Source organism: Gossypium arboreum, chromosome 10 (assembly GCF_025698485.1).
Source record: "Gossypium arboreum isolate Shixiya-1 chromosome 10, ASM2569848v2, whole genome shotgun sequence".
Lineage (NCBI taxonomy): Eukaryota > Viridiplantae > Streptophyta > Magnoliopsida > Malvales > Malvaceae > Gossypium > Gossypium arboreum.
In genome coordinates this window covers 3,418,720-3,434,975 of record NC_069079.1, presented here as the reverse complement: position 1 = coordinate 3,434,975, position 16,256 = coordinate 3,418,720, and the positions used below count along the sequence as shown (strand labels likewise).

General features: G+C 33.6%; 2 protein-coding genes and 1 pseudogene across 6 annotated transcripts; 1 reads left to right on the top strand and 2 right to left on the bottom strand.

Moving 5' to 3' along the window:
• Positions 1 to 1,061: 1,061 nt before the first annotated feature.
• Positions 1,062 to 1,835, bottom strand: LOC108488928 (dof zinc finger protein DOF1.5). Its single transcript, XM_017793198.2, has one exon. It carries the CDS (start codon positions 1,745 to 1,747, stop codon positions 1,238 to 1,240), a length of 510 nt encoding a protein of 169 aa, XP_017648687.1. The 5' UTR covers positions 1,748 to 1,835; the 3' UTR covers positions 1,062 to 1,237.
• A 1,418-nt stretch (positions 1,836 to 3,253) lies between these two features.
• On the bottom strand, positions 3,254 to 11,241 carry LOC108489471 (protein SCAR3). Of its 5 annotated transcripts, none has more exons than XR_001871969.2 (10): positions 10,749 to 11,241; positions 10,354 to 10,517; positions 9,460 to 9,583; positions 9,172 to 9,304; positions 8,801 to 8,868; positions 5,537 to 8,648; positions 5,335 to 5,436; positions 4,684 to 4,791; positions 4,470 to 4,596; positions 3,254 to 3,590 (listed from the first exon to the last, which is right to left on the bottom strand). XR_001871969.2 is itself a non-coding variant. In XM_017794041.2 (9 exons), the coding sequence occupies exons 1-9, from the start codon at positions 10,901 to 10,903 to the stop codon at positions 4,546 to 4,548; spliced, it is 4,017 nt and encodes a 1,338-aa protein (XP_017649530.1). In that variant the 5' UTR covers positions 10,904 to 11,197; the 3' UTR covers positions 3,254 to 4,545. The 5 variants fall into 5 exon arrangements, 1 of the variants encoding a protein (XP_017649530.1); XR_008272275.1 differs by having other exon boundaries at positions 3,254 to 3,605; positions 10,749 to 11,197; XR_001871970.2 differs by lacking the exon at positions 3,254 to 3,590 and adding an exon at positions 3,800 to 4,121 and having other exon boundaries at positions 10,749 to 11,197.
• A 3,286-nt stretch (positions 11,242 to 14,527) lies between these two features.
• Positions 14,528 to 15,908, top strand: LOC108488287 (epidermis-specific secreted glycoprotein EP1-like; annotated as a pseudogene).
• The last annotated feature ends 348 nt before the right edge of the window (positions 15,909 to 16,256 follow it).

The window sequence follows — 16,256 nt, the reverse complement described above, 5'->3', positions numbered from 1 at the left end:
TTCTTGAAGGAAAAACATTGAGCCTTGAAATATAAAATAAGACCTCTAAAATCAAATCTTTTGTAGCTTTGATGAAATATTTTTTCATCTACAATAAACTAGCTTTCTATGTCTAAATTATTGTTGTGTTCTTGTTACATTGATATCATGTTGTTCCCTTCACATCTTTCTAATAAATCTTTTATATCTATATTAAGGCTTTTAATATTTTCCCTGGCCATTCAAACCAGATATCTAGTGATGATATATGAATTTGAAATTGCAATAAATAAGCTTAATTATGTGCTTTTGACTCAATTAATCTTTTTAGCAATCATCACCAATTAAGTTAGTTGAGATAGTGATAGTTTTAGTGAGTGGTGATGTCATTTTCTGGACTTAAGCCTGAGTTTCATCTTTTTCTATTTTGAGAAGCCATTAAAAATTGAGCTCTGCTGCTAAATATGACATGAAATCACTCAAAGTCAAGAACCATTTGGCACTTTAAAAATATCATGATTCAGTGCATATATAATTAAATGATTCTTCAAGACATGTGATGAGCCTGAATTGAATTGAATTTACTACATGAATATATAATTATCTTTTAATTTTTACAAATTTAATCCATGTTTCCTACATAAATTCCTTCCATTTAAGATATCACTATTCCCTTAAGTAAAACTATAGACCTTTGTTACATCAAAATCATAGAAGAATATCATCTTCTCAAATTTTTTATTAAATAAATCCTCTTTTTAGAATGTTAATTTTGAACTACCCACATGACATATGATACTCACATGAACCCTAATTAACAACACATAACTCTGAATACTAAGGCCTTATAAGTAATCGGATGATGGAAAATGAAAATAAAAATCTTAATAGAGCTAAAGCTAGTCTAATTCATCAATTGAGTAATTTAATATCTCAACTACTTTAATTGGTTGCTGATGTGACAATGAATTATTGAAAAAAGATACAGATAACGTAATGTTACTATTTTATATAATTTTTTCCCTCAACAATATAATTTATTATTGAGTTAGCTATCAAACGTATTTATTGGGTTTTGCACATTTTTAAGTACCTAACGATATAATTGATATTAGAATACTGATTAATCAAAGGCCAGCTGTATATTTACATTAGTCTACAATCCATACAATTTTTAATCATTGTTGAAACATTTGCAGGCAAAACAAAAATGAAATGAAAACCTAAAGTAATAATTATGAAATTCTACTATTTAAGATCAATAAGGTTGACCACCTGAGCAACTTATCCGCCTCCGTTTCATCGGAAACACTTGCCGGAAACCACCATTCGATGCCGCTACATGCCACTCATCTAACACAATCCCTTCCAACTCAAACTGTTGTACCAGCCCACTAGACCCATCATCATACAAACACCCTTCCGAGAACCCACCAAGATCACGACCCGGTGGCTTAACTTTCCGACGACCAGCCCCAACCGGAACGTTCCTAAGTGCCCCACCTGCCGTCCAATACCTCTGACAACCTTTACAGAAATGTCTGGGCTGGTTAACGTTGTAGTTATTGAAGTAACAAAATTTAGTCTCCATGCTCTTGCATCTAGGACATGGTATGATCTTATCTGGCCTCTTGGATACCGTTGGATGATGATGATGATGATCTTCTTTGTTTTGCTCTTCTTTTACTACTTGTCTTCCATGCAACGTAATTGTTTTCCCAAATAGCTTGATTCCTTGACCATCAGCTTCTTGGCCAGCCATAACCATTTAGAGAAAGGAGAGTAGTTTCTTGGGGTTGGGGTGAAAGGGTGTTTTCCAGAGTGGTTTATATAAATATATGACGAGGAAAAAGTGGGAAAAGTGCTAGGAATTGAAAAGGAAAAAGAAAGGACCATGTGAAGGAAGTAGCCGTCAAGGACAAGAACAAAGTAGGTGGCGTGGAAAAGATGATGATCAGCTTTTTGTCCACATCATTACTCCACGTAATCAAATATTCAAGATAATAAATAAAAAATTGGGGGGAATAAAGAAATTGTTCAAAATATGGGTCCTAATCCTTGGTAGGTTTGCTAACAAAAATGTCAAAAGTGATGGAGAATTAGAGCATAAAGAGATAAAGTTTTGGTTCTAATGGAAACGTACATATAAAATATAGATGTGATAAAAAAGCTTAAACTTTCTGACTTAGGGTTTGAAAATCTAGAATTTTACTTTTCTTTGTTTTCTTTTGTAAGATTATAACAAATCTAAGAAAAAGAGATTTCTTTTTTCCAAAAGGTAAAAGAAAAGAGTGAATTCCACTACTAGATGCATGAAATGATGGGTACATGCTGATCAATGGTTTCTTTTTCTTATAAAAGAAATCAATAAAGCATAAGCACTTGGTTCTTCTCAAGAAATATCCTTTTTCTTTTCTCACTAGGAGCTACTATGAAGTTTGGTAAGAGTGTATTTTTATTATTTTTCACGATACTCGAACTTGAATCTTTAAAATTGAAACATTATTAATAATTTATAAAGTTGGATATAGATAATCATGTATTCAATTGCAAAACCTTTTTTTTTTTTTTTGCTTAAACAAGCATCGCAGGCTGCATTCTTTTTGCAGGTTGCAATGAACGTTGATGATAAATTTGTTGCAAATATTTTCTTTTTCCAAGGGAAAAGTAGTTTTGATATGGGCTTAATCTATTCCTTTTATTTATTAATAAAGGAATCTTATTAAATTAATGCAAAAGTTGCCTCATAATTTCCACACCTTTTCCAATTATATAATGTAGACAAATAAGCATTTTCGTTTATTTTAGTTGGAAAAGAAAAAAGAAAAAAGATGTACTTCCTCTTTTCAATGCTTTGGAAGTCTCTCTTTTTATTAATTATTCAAAAAGATTTAAAGAAATATATATACATCTTTTTAGGGACACCCATTTATTAAGCTCATTGTTTTTCTTTTCACTTCAAACGCCCAAAAAGTAGAAAGAATAACTTTGGCTTCTTCTATGTTTCTTTTGACATTTTTATGCAACAATAAATCATTTCCAAGTGACTTCCTTGTGACATCAGAGAAAATTGTAGGGCTAAGATGAAAATTTGTGGATTTGAAACCATTTTATTCAAAAGATAAAGAGTGACCGACCTCCTTAATCAAGTTGTATAAGATATATATTTATGGAGATGAAATTAAAGATTTAGTACCATGTTGCTTGTTATTTTGGTTCTTGATTATATCAAGTTGCTTTAATAAAAGTGAATCAATTAAGAAAGTCTCTAGTCTACTCTTTACTTTATTGCTTTATTTAAAAGTAAATTCTTTTTAATTTTTTTTCTTCCCTTTACCAATCACAGCTACTTATAGGTAGTTTGGGAGCTTTTGTTTAGACAAAAGCAGAAACCATAGACTTAATATAATAAAACAAAGTTGAGAAACCTGATCTAGATGGATGCATGTTGTTTTCAATCTTTTGTTTGTGAGAAATTTATACAACATTTGTTAACACATGGTAACCAAAGCCAAACCTGGTTGAATCAATATCACAACTTTGTCCATCCATGGCAATGGCTCGATCAAAAAGAGGGTTTAATTCAAAGGCAGCTATGGAGAGCTCCAAACCTGTTGCAGCAAAAACTATTTTAGCTTTTAACATGGGAAGGTTGGCCTCAATTTTCGTCAACTCTTTATTTATTTATATTTGATGCCGGTGGATCTTATCCCTTTATTCTCGGCAGAGAAAAGAAGAAAAAAAGCATATTAAATGGCATATTAAAAATATATGAAGTACCATATGACAGATTAACCAAAAGCAAGAAGAAAACCCAATATTCTAATCATTTTCCTTTATCATGAAAGATTCCAAGAGACTTTATTGGTCTAGTTTGTGAAGATTAAAAAAAAAAACAAGAACACTAAAGTTTTTAGATTAAAAAAAGAAGACATTGAACATTTCAATGCCAAACACAAAGAAAGCAGTGATTCAAACCCAAGCAATTAGCAGGCACTGCTCTGTTTTTGCATCCGTTGAAAACTGCCTTTAAGATAACACTTTTAAGCAAGACAGACGGGCAATTGCAATAATTATTTCTTTGCTGCATAAACTGGCAAGATCCTTGTTCTAAAGACGATGATAGGCTCTGCCGTTTCCTTCTATTTGATGGCCAAAATTAGATGCTTTTCTTAGACATGTCAACCGAAGAACATAACAATTGCAAGAAAAGTAATGGACAAAAAAATGTAAATGATAATGATGGGTGTATTGGAACAAATGAAAAGTAATGGAAAAAAATATGTAAATGATAATGATGGGTGTATTGAAACAAATGAAAAGTAATGGACAAAATATGTTATAGACTGGATACTAAAATCCTTAAATACCTGCTCGAAACATTAAACATTCAAAAAATGAATGCAAACGATTGCTACTAGGTACAAGATGAGTGCCACTAACTAATTACAAGAAGAAACAAGGATTATACACATGTCAAAAAAACTCACCCAATTGTGAAAAATACTCAATGGAGACTGGCAGGATTTACTTGCAATTATCTTATGCATCCATGTTCCAAAATAATTAATTGTCGCTCCAGTTATCCTCATCTTCATCGTCATCACTCCCAACAGCCTGAACAAGTTTCCCAATAGTTAATTTAATGCTTCAATTCATAATAAAACAAATGGAAAGAAATGGTGAAAGAGGAAAATTGGAAACCTGACGGATTGCATTTGCTTTCTGCAAAATCGTGATGACTGAGACATTGGTGGGGGCACCAGAAGTACCAGATGGTTTTGCAGTAACCGTGGGTCTTAGGTTGAAAGACTGAAATAACAAAGAATACAAAGCAAGTGAATGAATTGTACTCCAATTTTTCGCAACAGCCAGTATAATGCTTGATACATGACACTGCACATTTATATATGGATTACCCTAATTCAAAACAGTTAAACAAAATCCAACTGCTAACATGAAGATATCATAGCAGTATCAAGATATTCACAAACAAAGAAGAAACACAAAATATGTTCAAAACAACACCAATGGACTCCGGCAGTTTAGCTTGTTCCCATGCCAAAGGCACTTATTTTTCTTTTCTCCTTTCTATAGGAGAAAGAGAGGAATAGTATAGGGAAGCTCTTATATCTCAAAACAATCGCAATGGCAGATGAAATCATTATTTTAAATTTGATATCTTTTTATAATGCAAACCATGAAATTATGACAATATTTTAGAAGTACTTACATAGCTATTTTCTGCTTATATTTCTATTCTTTTCTGGAATTTGATCAAAGAAATTGTTTCTTCAAAGAACTAAAAATTCTCATCTACAAAAGTATATCCAAAGTAAAGGAATGACTACTTACTTTACTTCTGATCTGATGCAAGAATTCTTCCTTCTCATCCACCCCTTGGCCACTAATCTGCTGGTTTGCCTCTTTCTGCCTATTCAACTTCTCTTCGTTCACCTAATGCATGCACAATTTTTTGATGATTTATATACAAGGAGTTTCGACTTCACAATAATTTTCAATTTCCTTAAAAAAATTGACAACACTGATAAAATACCTTCTTTTCTGGTTTTAATGCAATTGCATCATCTATTTGTTGTTGATTAAATGAGGGTGATTTGGGCTTCTGAGAGACGGTAGATCCTAAAAGTTTCAGATCAAGGTCATGTCTGAGTGACTCTGATAATGCATGTTGTCTTTCTTCAGCCTCATCAAAGCAGGGTTTTGAAACACGCCATTGTGCAGGAGGAGGTGTTGGAGATACTGATGTGAGGTCCATTGTATTTTGCAATTCTAGATGTTTCTTTTGATTGGAATTGCTTTTGGTTTCATCCTGTAGTACAGGGTTAATAGTATCAAAACTTGGGAGATCAGGCAACACAAATAGAGATGGTTCTGCACCACTCCCATGAATTACACTTTTGTTTCCCCCATTAACATGGATACTATTGATGGCAGCTTCCCTAATTTGTAAAGAGCTTGAAATAGATTCCATTGATGACAATCTGCTTAATGCATCATACAGCTCAGGGTCATTGCTTGCAGGGGTTTCTCCAGATTCCCATTGCTCAGAAATTGACTCAGAGCAATGACTAAGACAATCATCTGACATGTAAGGGGCTGATCTGCAGAAAGTGTCATCATCAGAGTCTGAAGCAACATCATGCACAGGAATGGCAGGCACTGGGACCAATTGGAAAGCAGGAAACATATCCCTAACGCTTTCCTGACAATGATTCGCATCAGGGAATTGCAATCTGAGTTTAGAAGTCTCAAATCCATCTATGGGGTTGAAAGATATTTTCATATGTTCAAGTGGTGGAGAAGAAGTAAGCGAATTTACAGGAGATCCATTTCCATACTGCTGACTGAAGGTTGTCCAAGGAATTTTCTGATTTGAGGTGCTCTGTTGCCCATTCCTCTGCTCAGACACCCCAATTTTAGTAGAAGTGGCTGGTTCAGATTCAACATCATGGTTAATCGACACTTTTCTGTGAAAACCATTTACAAGTAACTTACGACCAAGTCCAAACATACTAGATGAGTTGTCATCATTCTCCTCATCAGATTCGATAGATGCAGCTCTAACATTAGGATTGACTGGGTGCTTGTTTCCGTGTGAGAATGAAGAGTTTAAGCTCAAGCCAACACCATTTAAATTATCAAGACTACTATTACGATGAGATGTATCAGGTTTTTCAAGGTTAACATCTAAATCAGCAATCGGAAGGGAAGTTTTCTCACTACATGAACCAGGAACCTTCTCAGTACTTTCTGCATTCTCAACAGCTTTTCTTGAATTTCCTTTGGGTCCATCGTGCAAAGCCACAACAGTTAGATTTTGAGGACCAAATGCCTCACTAGTTTTGGCTGCAGAGCCCTGCCCTGTAGTTGATACAGTAAAATCAGGAGGTTTTGATGGCTGAAGTCCCAAAAGACCACCATTTGTCCAGAACCCTACTGAATTCACACCACAAAATTCTCTATGGGAGTTTTGAGAGTCCCTCACACTGTTTATGATTCTATCACTAGCTGGATCAGAAACTGAAGAGCCAGAGGATGATGATGGATGACTGATGACAGATTCCACTTGTGAAATTTTATGAATTTCATCACTTGTGCATAAATCAGTACATGGTAAATTGTCAGGATCAGAAGATTCCCCCGAGTTTTGCAACATATGTTCACCGGCAAAATTCTGTGAGGAAACTGGATCAGGTAAACTCATGGAGATCCCATTGTTAGAGATGATATTGGATGAGGCAGAGGATACAAATGGATCACTAATGACAGATTCCACTTGTGAATTTTTATGAATTTCACCACTCATGTATAAATCAGTACAGGGTAAATTGACAGGATCAGAAGATTTCCCAGAGATTTGCAACATCTGCTCACTGGCAAAATTCTGTGAGGAAATTGGATCAGGTAAACTTGTGGAGATCCCATTGCTTGCAATGATATTGGATGAGGCAGAGGATTCAAATGGATCATTGATGACAGATTCCACTTGAGAATTTTTTTGAATTTCATCACTCATGTATAAATCAGTACAGGGTAAATTGTCAGTATCAGAAGATTTCCCTGAGATTTGCAACATATGTTCACTGGCAAAATTCTGCGAGGAAACTGGATCAGGTAAACTCGTGGAGATCTCTTCACTTAAAATGATATCGGATGAGGCAGAGGATTCAAATGGATTACTGATGACAGATACCACTTGTGAATTTTTATGAATTTCATCACTCATGTATAAACCAGAATGGGATAAATTGTCAGGATCAGAAGATTTCCCTAAGATTTGCAACATCTGCTCACTGGCAAAATTCGCTGAGGGAACTGGATCAGGTAAACTCATGGAGATCTCATTGCTTGAAATGATATTGGATGAGGCAGAGGATTCAATTATAGATTGATGACGGTCTGCATTATCATCTGTAACCGCCAGGATCCCATCTTCTCTGTTCTTATTGTTAACATGGTTAGCACCGTCATTCTGCTCCACTTCGCATTTTGTTTGGCATTCAACATCTTTTTCAGACCACTGTTCCACTTCTCGTTTTGTATGGCACTGGCACCCTATATCATTTTCAGATTCTGATTCTATTGTGTTCAGTGCATCCATGTAATATTCTGGTTCACTTTCAATTTCATAATTTTGGTTCTCAATAGAACTTGATCGGACAGAATCCATGTGATTGGACGGGATATCCATTTGGTCACCATCTACAATATTGGCAACTCCAGTTTCCTGCACATCTACGTCAAAGTTCATCTCTGGAACTTCACCTCTGTCCCAATTTCCTGCTTTGGACTCCACTATTTCTGCTTTTTCATCCCACGTTAAATAAGATGGACTTGGAGAAATCTGCTCTTGTGATGAACTAACTGAAAAGTTATCATCTATAACCCGAGTTTGTTGAACAGGAAAATCTGAACCAAGGGTATCAGTTTCATGCATCAACCTTGAAGAAAGTTCCTTGGGTTCATGTTCCTCAGGAAGCATGGATGAACCCAGTTCAGAAACAGATTCATTATATCCAGAGCCAGTTCTTGAATCAAATGAACTGGAATGCTCTCCCACTTCAGATTTCAGTGCCATGTCAACTGTAGATGCAGTTTGAGAGGAAGAAATTCGCCCATTATCAACCGGAGAAGTAAACTGCATTCTGCATTGTCAGATTTCATGTAATCCTCAATTATATAGAGCTTTTTTCAATGAAATAAGTCATATGCAAATGCACATGCATTTGTGCTGATATGCTTGTCTGTGAGACTGAGAGTGCACATATGCATTTGTACAGATATACATGTAAAATACCTGCCACTATGATTCAATAATGATACACCACGTGATAGTTTGCTACTCCTGTGAGATGATCTTCTTTTCTGTTCAAGATTCACAATTTTAATTCAGAAATAATTCCAAATTGAAGAACACCTAGACTATTCAGTTGGAACTATGAGCCTGAAAAGGTTATGTATGCATGAAGTGTACCTCCACATATAGGAGCCCCATAAACAAATACACTCCTAGTAATTGTGGAGTGAAGAATTTAATTTGACAAAAGAGTAAACTAATTAATTACTTGATTAACATGAATTGAGAGTCAATACATTTGAAAATTGATTGAAAGGTAGATAAATATTTCCCAAGATATCAAGATTCTATGCCTGGACGGGTAATAATACCTCGCTTTTACGAGTCTTCCTATTTCTCGGGTCTTTCTCAGCATCTTCTTCTATGGAGATACCTGATGCTTTCTTGAAGTAAGTTGAATCTGAATATCTCTTCAAACAAGATCCAGGGCCACCAGCATCAAATCTGATTGCAAAGCAGAAGAAAGAATTCAAAACAACACACAAACACACCGAACACACATAGACACGCACATGCATGTGCGCATGCACACACACACACACAACAAACCCATTGCTTGAACATGTTTTTAATTGCAAAAAGGGGGAGTGGATGTATACTTGTCAAGCAAGTGCAGAGGTGGAGGGTCACGACAAACTTCATAGGAATCCATAATAAAACGTGGCAAGTCATTGGAGATGAAATGATTTTTCTCATTGAGCATGCGAGGATGCCACTGGGAACCTGTACAGCAAGGGCAACTGCTCTCCATAAAGATTTCAATAGAAAGATAAAAGTTTCCAATAGCTAATACAAAAGATCCAAATTTGAAACTAGTTTGTGTGAAATTAAGAAAGAAACAATGTTGTTCTCCTTGTTTCGTGATTCCTAAACATAAGGTGTATCATACACAATGTTCTGCAAAAGGAAATAACAGATATTTATATACAACTACAAAAAAAAAAAAAAAAAAAAGAAAAGAAAAAAGAAAGAAAGATAAAATTGATAGAGCAAACATTTTGAAACATTTCAAGGTCCATTATTATGGAATCAATGTAAACCTTCCAAGGACTTGAATGAATAAGCATTTTTCCTATCAATTATGTTTCCAATGTCATAGATCTACTTTCAATATAGTGGTCTTGGTACCTGAAAACTGCTACAAGTGTCAGCAGCAACTGATAAGTGATGCTACCTGATTGACTACAACTGAGGCCCTTGAAATCAAGTTCATATTGACTATTTGAAATTCAATAAATAAGATGTCTTTCAGCAATAATCTCATCTATACTAGTGAAATTAGAGACTATGTCTCTCGAACCATACTCAGGTAACAAATAAAATGCCAGAAGACAAAAGCATAAAAGCATACTACATCACTAAAACAGACAAGATGAAAAAAAGAATGTACCAAATTCAGGCATCTCTTTAACAGTAAAAAAATGTAAAAGAAACAATATATACCGAGAAACATCAGAGGCTTTCCGAGCAAAAGACATGTACAGAGGCCATACCAGCTGTGTAAGCAAAGTGTATATGACTTGTTTGGGAAAGAACAGCCTTCTCAAGGGGCGGAAGCGCGGCTTCAATCCGCTGCACACGAACTGTCAATTTATGACTTCTAGAAGCTGTGCTTATTACTTGCTCTTGTAATCCATGAAAAACCTCAGCTGCAAATCTACAGCATAACAACCGAATCACAACAGTTAATTACGGCCGTTCAAACAAATAATTCAAATTCAAAAACCTAAGCAGTTAGAGAAGCAATACGAATATCCTATAAACATAACGAGCAACTAATACAAGCCTTTGCCTTTCAATTCGTACTAATTCTTAGCATGCAAGCAAACAAAGAAAAAATTTCAAATTGAAAAATCCAATAAACCGAATAAAAAAAGTATAAACATACTCAGCTAGGTCGCCTAATTGCCGTAAGATCCCGACTAGACCGGCAACGACGACGCCATCGAGAACAGCTTTAGGATCTTCCCTAATAGCTTCCTTGTAAAGCTCCGGCTTACCAAGCCGATACTCGTTCCTTACTTCAGCTCTAACCAGAGGCATTTTCGAAATTTCTCTCAAGAAATTCAAAAGAAAAAAAATGAAAATAACAGTGTATTAATTGAATTAAAAAGAGAAAGAATGAGACTATAAAATGTTTCAATGTAATTTTTTGTGGTATTGCTAAATAGAGGAAAAAATAGTAGTTGGAGAGATTGGAGCTATCTTAACTAACTTCTGAAAGAGAGAAAGAAAGGGAAGATAAAGAAGATGAAGACGACATCGCCCACACTGCAAGGCATTCTCTCCAAGTCATTTTGTTACTACAGTCGACAGGCGAAAGGCCAGATTTTGTTTGGTCGAAAGTACGGGATTGGCCTTCTATTTTCAAAAAAATGACGTGCGTGTCCCTGGGGTGAAATCTCGTATGCATATAATAAGGTTAAATTCTGCTATTAGTCTATCTGTTATGCATAAGTTATTAATTTAGTTCCTATACTCTAATTGATCAATTTCAACCTTCTGAAATTTCACTCCTGAGCATTGTGGTTGTAGTCAAATGGTAATTATTAGATCATTAGTTAAAAATAATGTGGCCTTTTTGCAAGCATCACGTGAAAAATAACGAGTTGATATGATATTATATATGTGATAATATATTTGTTGCATAAGATTTTAAAAATAATAAAATTTAACTTAATGAATTTAGTGGATATTATTTTATGTCAATATTGAAATTTCAAAATTTGAAAAGTATAGAATTAAAAATATCAAATTAGAGTATAAAGACTAAATATGCAACTTATACATAACACAAGCACTAATTATGAAAATTGACTAATTATTTAGGGAATGTCAACATGATAAATAAGTTAAATGAATAATTCCTTTTCACACTCATAAAAAGTTTTAAAAGAAAAACAAGTTGATGGATAATTATGTAAATTTATATATGAAGTAATTATATGGATTTTATATTATCTTTATATTTTTGGATCTAAAGTTATTAACTACACCTGCACATTATTTTTAAAAAACCTGTATGTTGTCAGTGAGTAAATTTAAATTATGGAAAGAGAAATTGTTACATGTTAATTATAAAGCCAAACATATCAAACGGAAAGGGGATGTAAGGACTTTTGTATGGTAATTCTTGTCCTGTTTTCTTTTGGCCATGCTTTTGAATGATTTAAACCCCACATCAAAGCCAACAGGAAAAGAAAATTATGTGTCAGGTTCGAAGTAGCTGCCTCATCGGCCTACAGCTTAGTTAACCTAATTTCAGTATTTCAGTTTCACTCTATCCAAATCATATTTATATTAAAATAAATTTACTAATTTTACCTTAATTAATTCTATTTCATTATTCTGCAACTCATTCATTTTAAAAACGTTTGACAAAATTTATATGTAATTACTACTATAATTTCTATTTTACCTTTTATAAACGATTTTGCTTTACGACTAATTTAGTAAATTTGTAATTAAAAATAAATTATTTAAGTCTACAATAGACTAGATTATGGGTCAGATCACTCACTCAAATTCAAAAATCTGTCTGAAAGGTTGGAGGGTTTAAGCAGAAGTATAGACCTGAAAAATGGGTTTAAACAAAAAAAAATAGAACTCATTTTCTAAACAGGCCAAACCTCGAATAATTTTTTTTGACCCAAATCTGGCTATTTTTGTTATTATTATTTTGATGTCATTTTGTTATTATATTATTACTATTTTGTTGTTATTATTTGAATATTATATAACTCTTATTTTATTAAATATGTATCAATTAAATTTTTAACTTCACCCGACTCAATTTTAATTAAATAACCTTTTAAATATTTTATTTAAATTTAATTATAAAATATATAAATAATAATATGAAATTATATATGTTATTATTACAATATTATGAATTATTAAAAATAAATAAAGGTACAATCAATTTTGTTTTTACCAAATATTACATCGTTATTTTCTTTTTAGCTAAAATGAGGTAAAATGATATATTTGTTCGTGTTAATAAACCAAATGTAAATTAAAATAATATTTACTTTTTATATTTTTTAATTAATATAATTTATTTTTAATTTTAATTCAAAAATGGGGATACTTTAAAATAACTGAAAAAAGGAAATATTTTAGAAATTAAATAACTATCATAGAACTTAATGTTTTAATATATAATTTCGTTTCTTCTTTTATATTATATATATATATATATGATGATATATATGATATGTGTATGTATGCTATCATATGTATAATAAAATAAATAAATAAATCAATTTAAATTAAGTTATTATGTGATGTGATTAATAGTGTATGTAATATGATAATTAAATTAAATTAATTATTATATAATATGATTAAATTAAATTAAAATGTTATATAATATAATTAAATTAAGTTAATAGTGGGTCCATAATTATAGACTAAAAGTTTCTTAAAATGTTAAATCAAGGTTTTATTTATAAATTCAATTTTAATATAATTATTATTTATAATTATTAGAAATTGTATTTTTTATATTCTTAAAATGTTTACATAAATTATGATATGATATATATATTTAAATAATTCACATAATATATTTACTATATTTAAAAAGAATTAAATAAAATTGAAGTATTATTATTAATGGTAAAAAATCATATTTAAAATTCAATTTAGAAAACGAGACCTATATCTAAGAAAGCATTAGCCTTAACTAAATAATCTGGTCGGTCATCATGAGATTCGGCGGTTTATATTTGGAAGAGGCTGTGATAAAGCTAGATGGACCCTTAAATTTAAATAAGTTTTCATCAATATTTTAAGAGAATATTGACTACTAAAGACTTAGTAAAACCCTTAAAATAGTCCTCAACTTTCTCCTTTTTACACTTTCCACCCTCACAATATCACAATCACATCGTTGGCATCCTCAATTTCTGCTAAACTGTCCATATGTAATCATCATTAAGCAAACTGCGCATTATTAATAAAAAACACCGACTAAAAAGATTGGTGTCATTCATATATATTATTATTGTCACTGGTGGGGATGGGATGAGATCCAACTATGGCGATTTCACAAGGAATGGTCGGATAAAACCTTGGCAAAACACCCACCCATGAAACCCACAATACATGTGTCTTATTAGAAGGACGCTACCTCCATAATGCAACCTTTGTCCTATATTATTATTCTCTTATCCTCAAAACTGTGCCATTGTTGTCCTTTGGTCATACGAGAACTAATTAGCTACAAATCTATCTGCACCATTTTTAATGTAAACCAGCTGGAATTTTTTTTCATCACTAAATTTGTATTATAATTATTTCGCATTAAATTCAGATAACAAATAAAATGGAAATCATTTGCTCAAACTTTACGACATAGTTTCAGTTAAATGGAAATTATTATATCACTTGTCCAAATAACAGCATTGGAAAAGAAAATTCTTGTGGGAAAGAATAAGAATCTAGTTAATGTAGAGGTGAGTCAAAGTCATAATACCAACATTTGGTGATTCAGAACGTGTGTACTCGAATTCACAAAATGGTGATTGTTGATAACCCATCGAAAGAGAACGGCACACCAGTTTTGGGCTCATATAAATGAATCAAGGCTTCACTATAAATTCACTATTAACGTCATCCCTCATCCACAAAGCAACAAAACCCTTAAACGCCATTGCAACAAACATGCCTTGCTCTTTGCCTGAATTTTCACTTCCCTTAATCACTATTTTCTTTTTAGTCTTTGGTGCTTCGAATGTAGCCAATACCATTGTTCCACCCTCTAGTACTTTCAGGTATGTAAACGAAGGTGAGTTTGGAGAATACAGTGTTGAGTATTTGGCAGACGATCGTCCTCTACTCACTTACTTATTCCCATTCCAATTATGCTTCTATAACACCACTTCTAATGCTTTCACCTTAGCACTAAGAATGGGCAGTCCCCGATCCGAGTCTATAATGAGGTGGGTTTGGGAAGCCAACCGAGGAAGGCCTGTTCGTGAAAACGCCACACCAACTTTCGGGTCTGATGGAAACCTAGTGCTAGCCGATGCTGATGGCACCGTAGCACGGCCATTGCCAACAAGGGTGTTCCGAAATGGTAACTTGGTTTTGTATGATAAGAAGGGCAAATTTATTTGGCAGAGTTTTGAGCACCCGACAGACACGCTTTTGGTGGGCCAAACCCTGAGACCCAATGTCCAAACAAGCTTGTTAGCCGCATGTCTATTGCCGATGGCTCCGAAGGACCTTACAGCTTTGTTATGGAGCAGAGATTTTTAAAGATGTACTAGAAAACCAAGAATTCAGCATCGCCTTTGCTCTATCATAGGTCCGATGAGTTTGGAAATGGGCAAGGTTCTTTAGCAAACCTTAAATTTTACTGCAAACCTGAGACCGAGCAAGCTTATACTTACGAGCTGGGGTTCACATTTGATATGAAAGGCTCTACTAGTTCAGGAACCTACGTTTTTTCAAGGCCTAAATACAATAGCACATATTCTTTGCTTCGAGTGGAACCAGATGGTAACCTTAAGATCTACACATTCAATGAAAATGTTGATTGGGGAGCTTGGGAGACCACGTTTAAACTCTTTGATGGTGATGATCATGAAAGCCTGTGCAACCTACCAAAGAAGTGCGGTTCACTAGGAATTTGTGATGACAATCAATGCGTGGCATGTCCAAAGCTAAAAGGTTTGACAGGGTGGAGCCAAAGCTGTGCCCCACCGGCATTATCGCCATGTAAAAGTGCTGCTAACGTGGGTTATTATAAAGTCGTAGGTGTTGAGCATTTCACTAGCAAATATACAGAAGGAGATGGCCCCATGAAGTTGAATGATTGTAAAGTTAAATGCAGTAATGATTGTGGGTGCTTAGGGTCCTTCTACAGGGAGGAATCCTCCAAATGTTTGCTGGTTCCTGAGCTGGGTACTTTGGTTAAGGTAACCAAACTTGCTCATGTTGCCTACATCAAGATGCCAAAGTAGATTTCTCTGTTTGGAAGCAGGAAGCTTGAACACACACACAGTCAAATATATATTTGTAAAATTAAACAACCAAATCTTGGTTGATTTTCTTGTCCAATAAGGCAATAACAATGGATGTAAGCCGTCTGTTTGTCAAATATATCTCAGTTGCTCACCTTACCTACGCATACTTATTTAAGCTACTTAATTAATTCATTTCATCCTATCATATAAAACATGTCTAAAACATACATCAATAATCATATACATTCTACCTATCAACTTTAACATTTCATCCTATAATTTTTTGTCAAGAATGCACGTAATACTTTAACCAATTACTAAGTGGTCTCATACCAATTCACCTATTTAAGCATTACAACATGCTTATAACATGCCTATACCAACAAGACACTTATCATTTATGCCACATTTCCATTCCAAAC

Excerpts from the sequence above, each read along its gene's own strand:
- LOC108488928 (XM_017793198.2), bottom strand. The coding sequence starts at position 1,747 with ATGGTTATGGCTGGCCAAGAAGCTGATGGTCAAGGAATCAAGCTATTT.
- LOC108489471 (XM_017794041.2), bottom strand. The coding sequence starts at position 10,903 with ATGCCTCTGGTTAGAGCTGAAGTAAGGAACGAGTATCGGCTTGGTAAG. Across the intron at positions 5,437-5,536 it reads CATTAAAACCAGAAAAGAAG|GTGAACGAAGAGAAGTTGAA; the intron begins GTATTTTATCAG and ends TGCATGCATTAG. Across the intron at positions 4,597-4,683 it reads AAGCAAATGCAATCCGTCAG|GCTGTTGGGAGTGATGACGA; the intron begins GTTTCCAATTTT and ends AAACTTGTTCAG.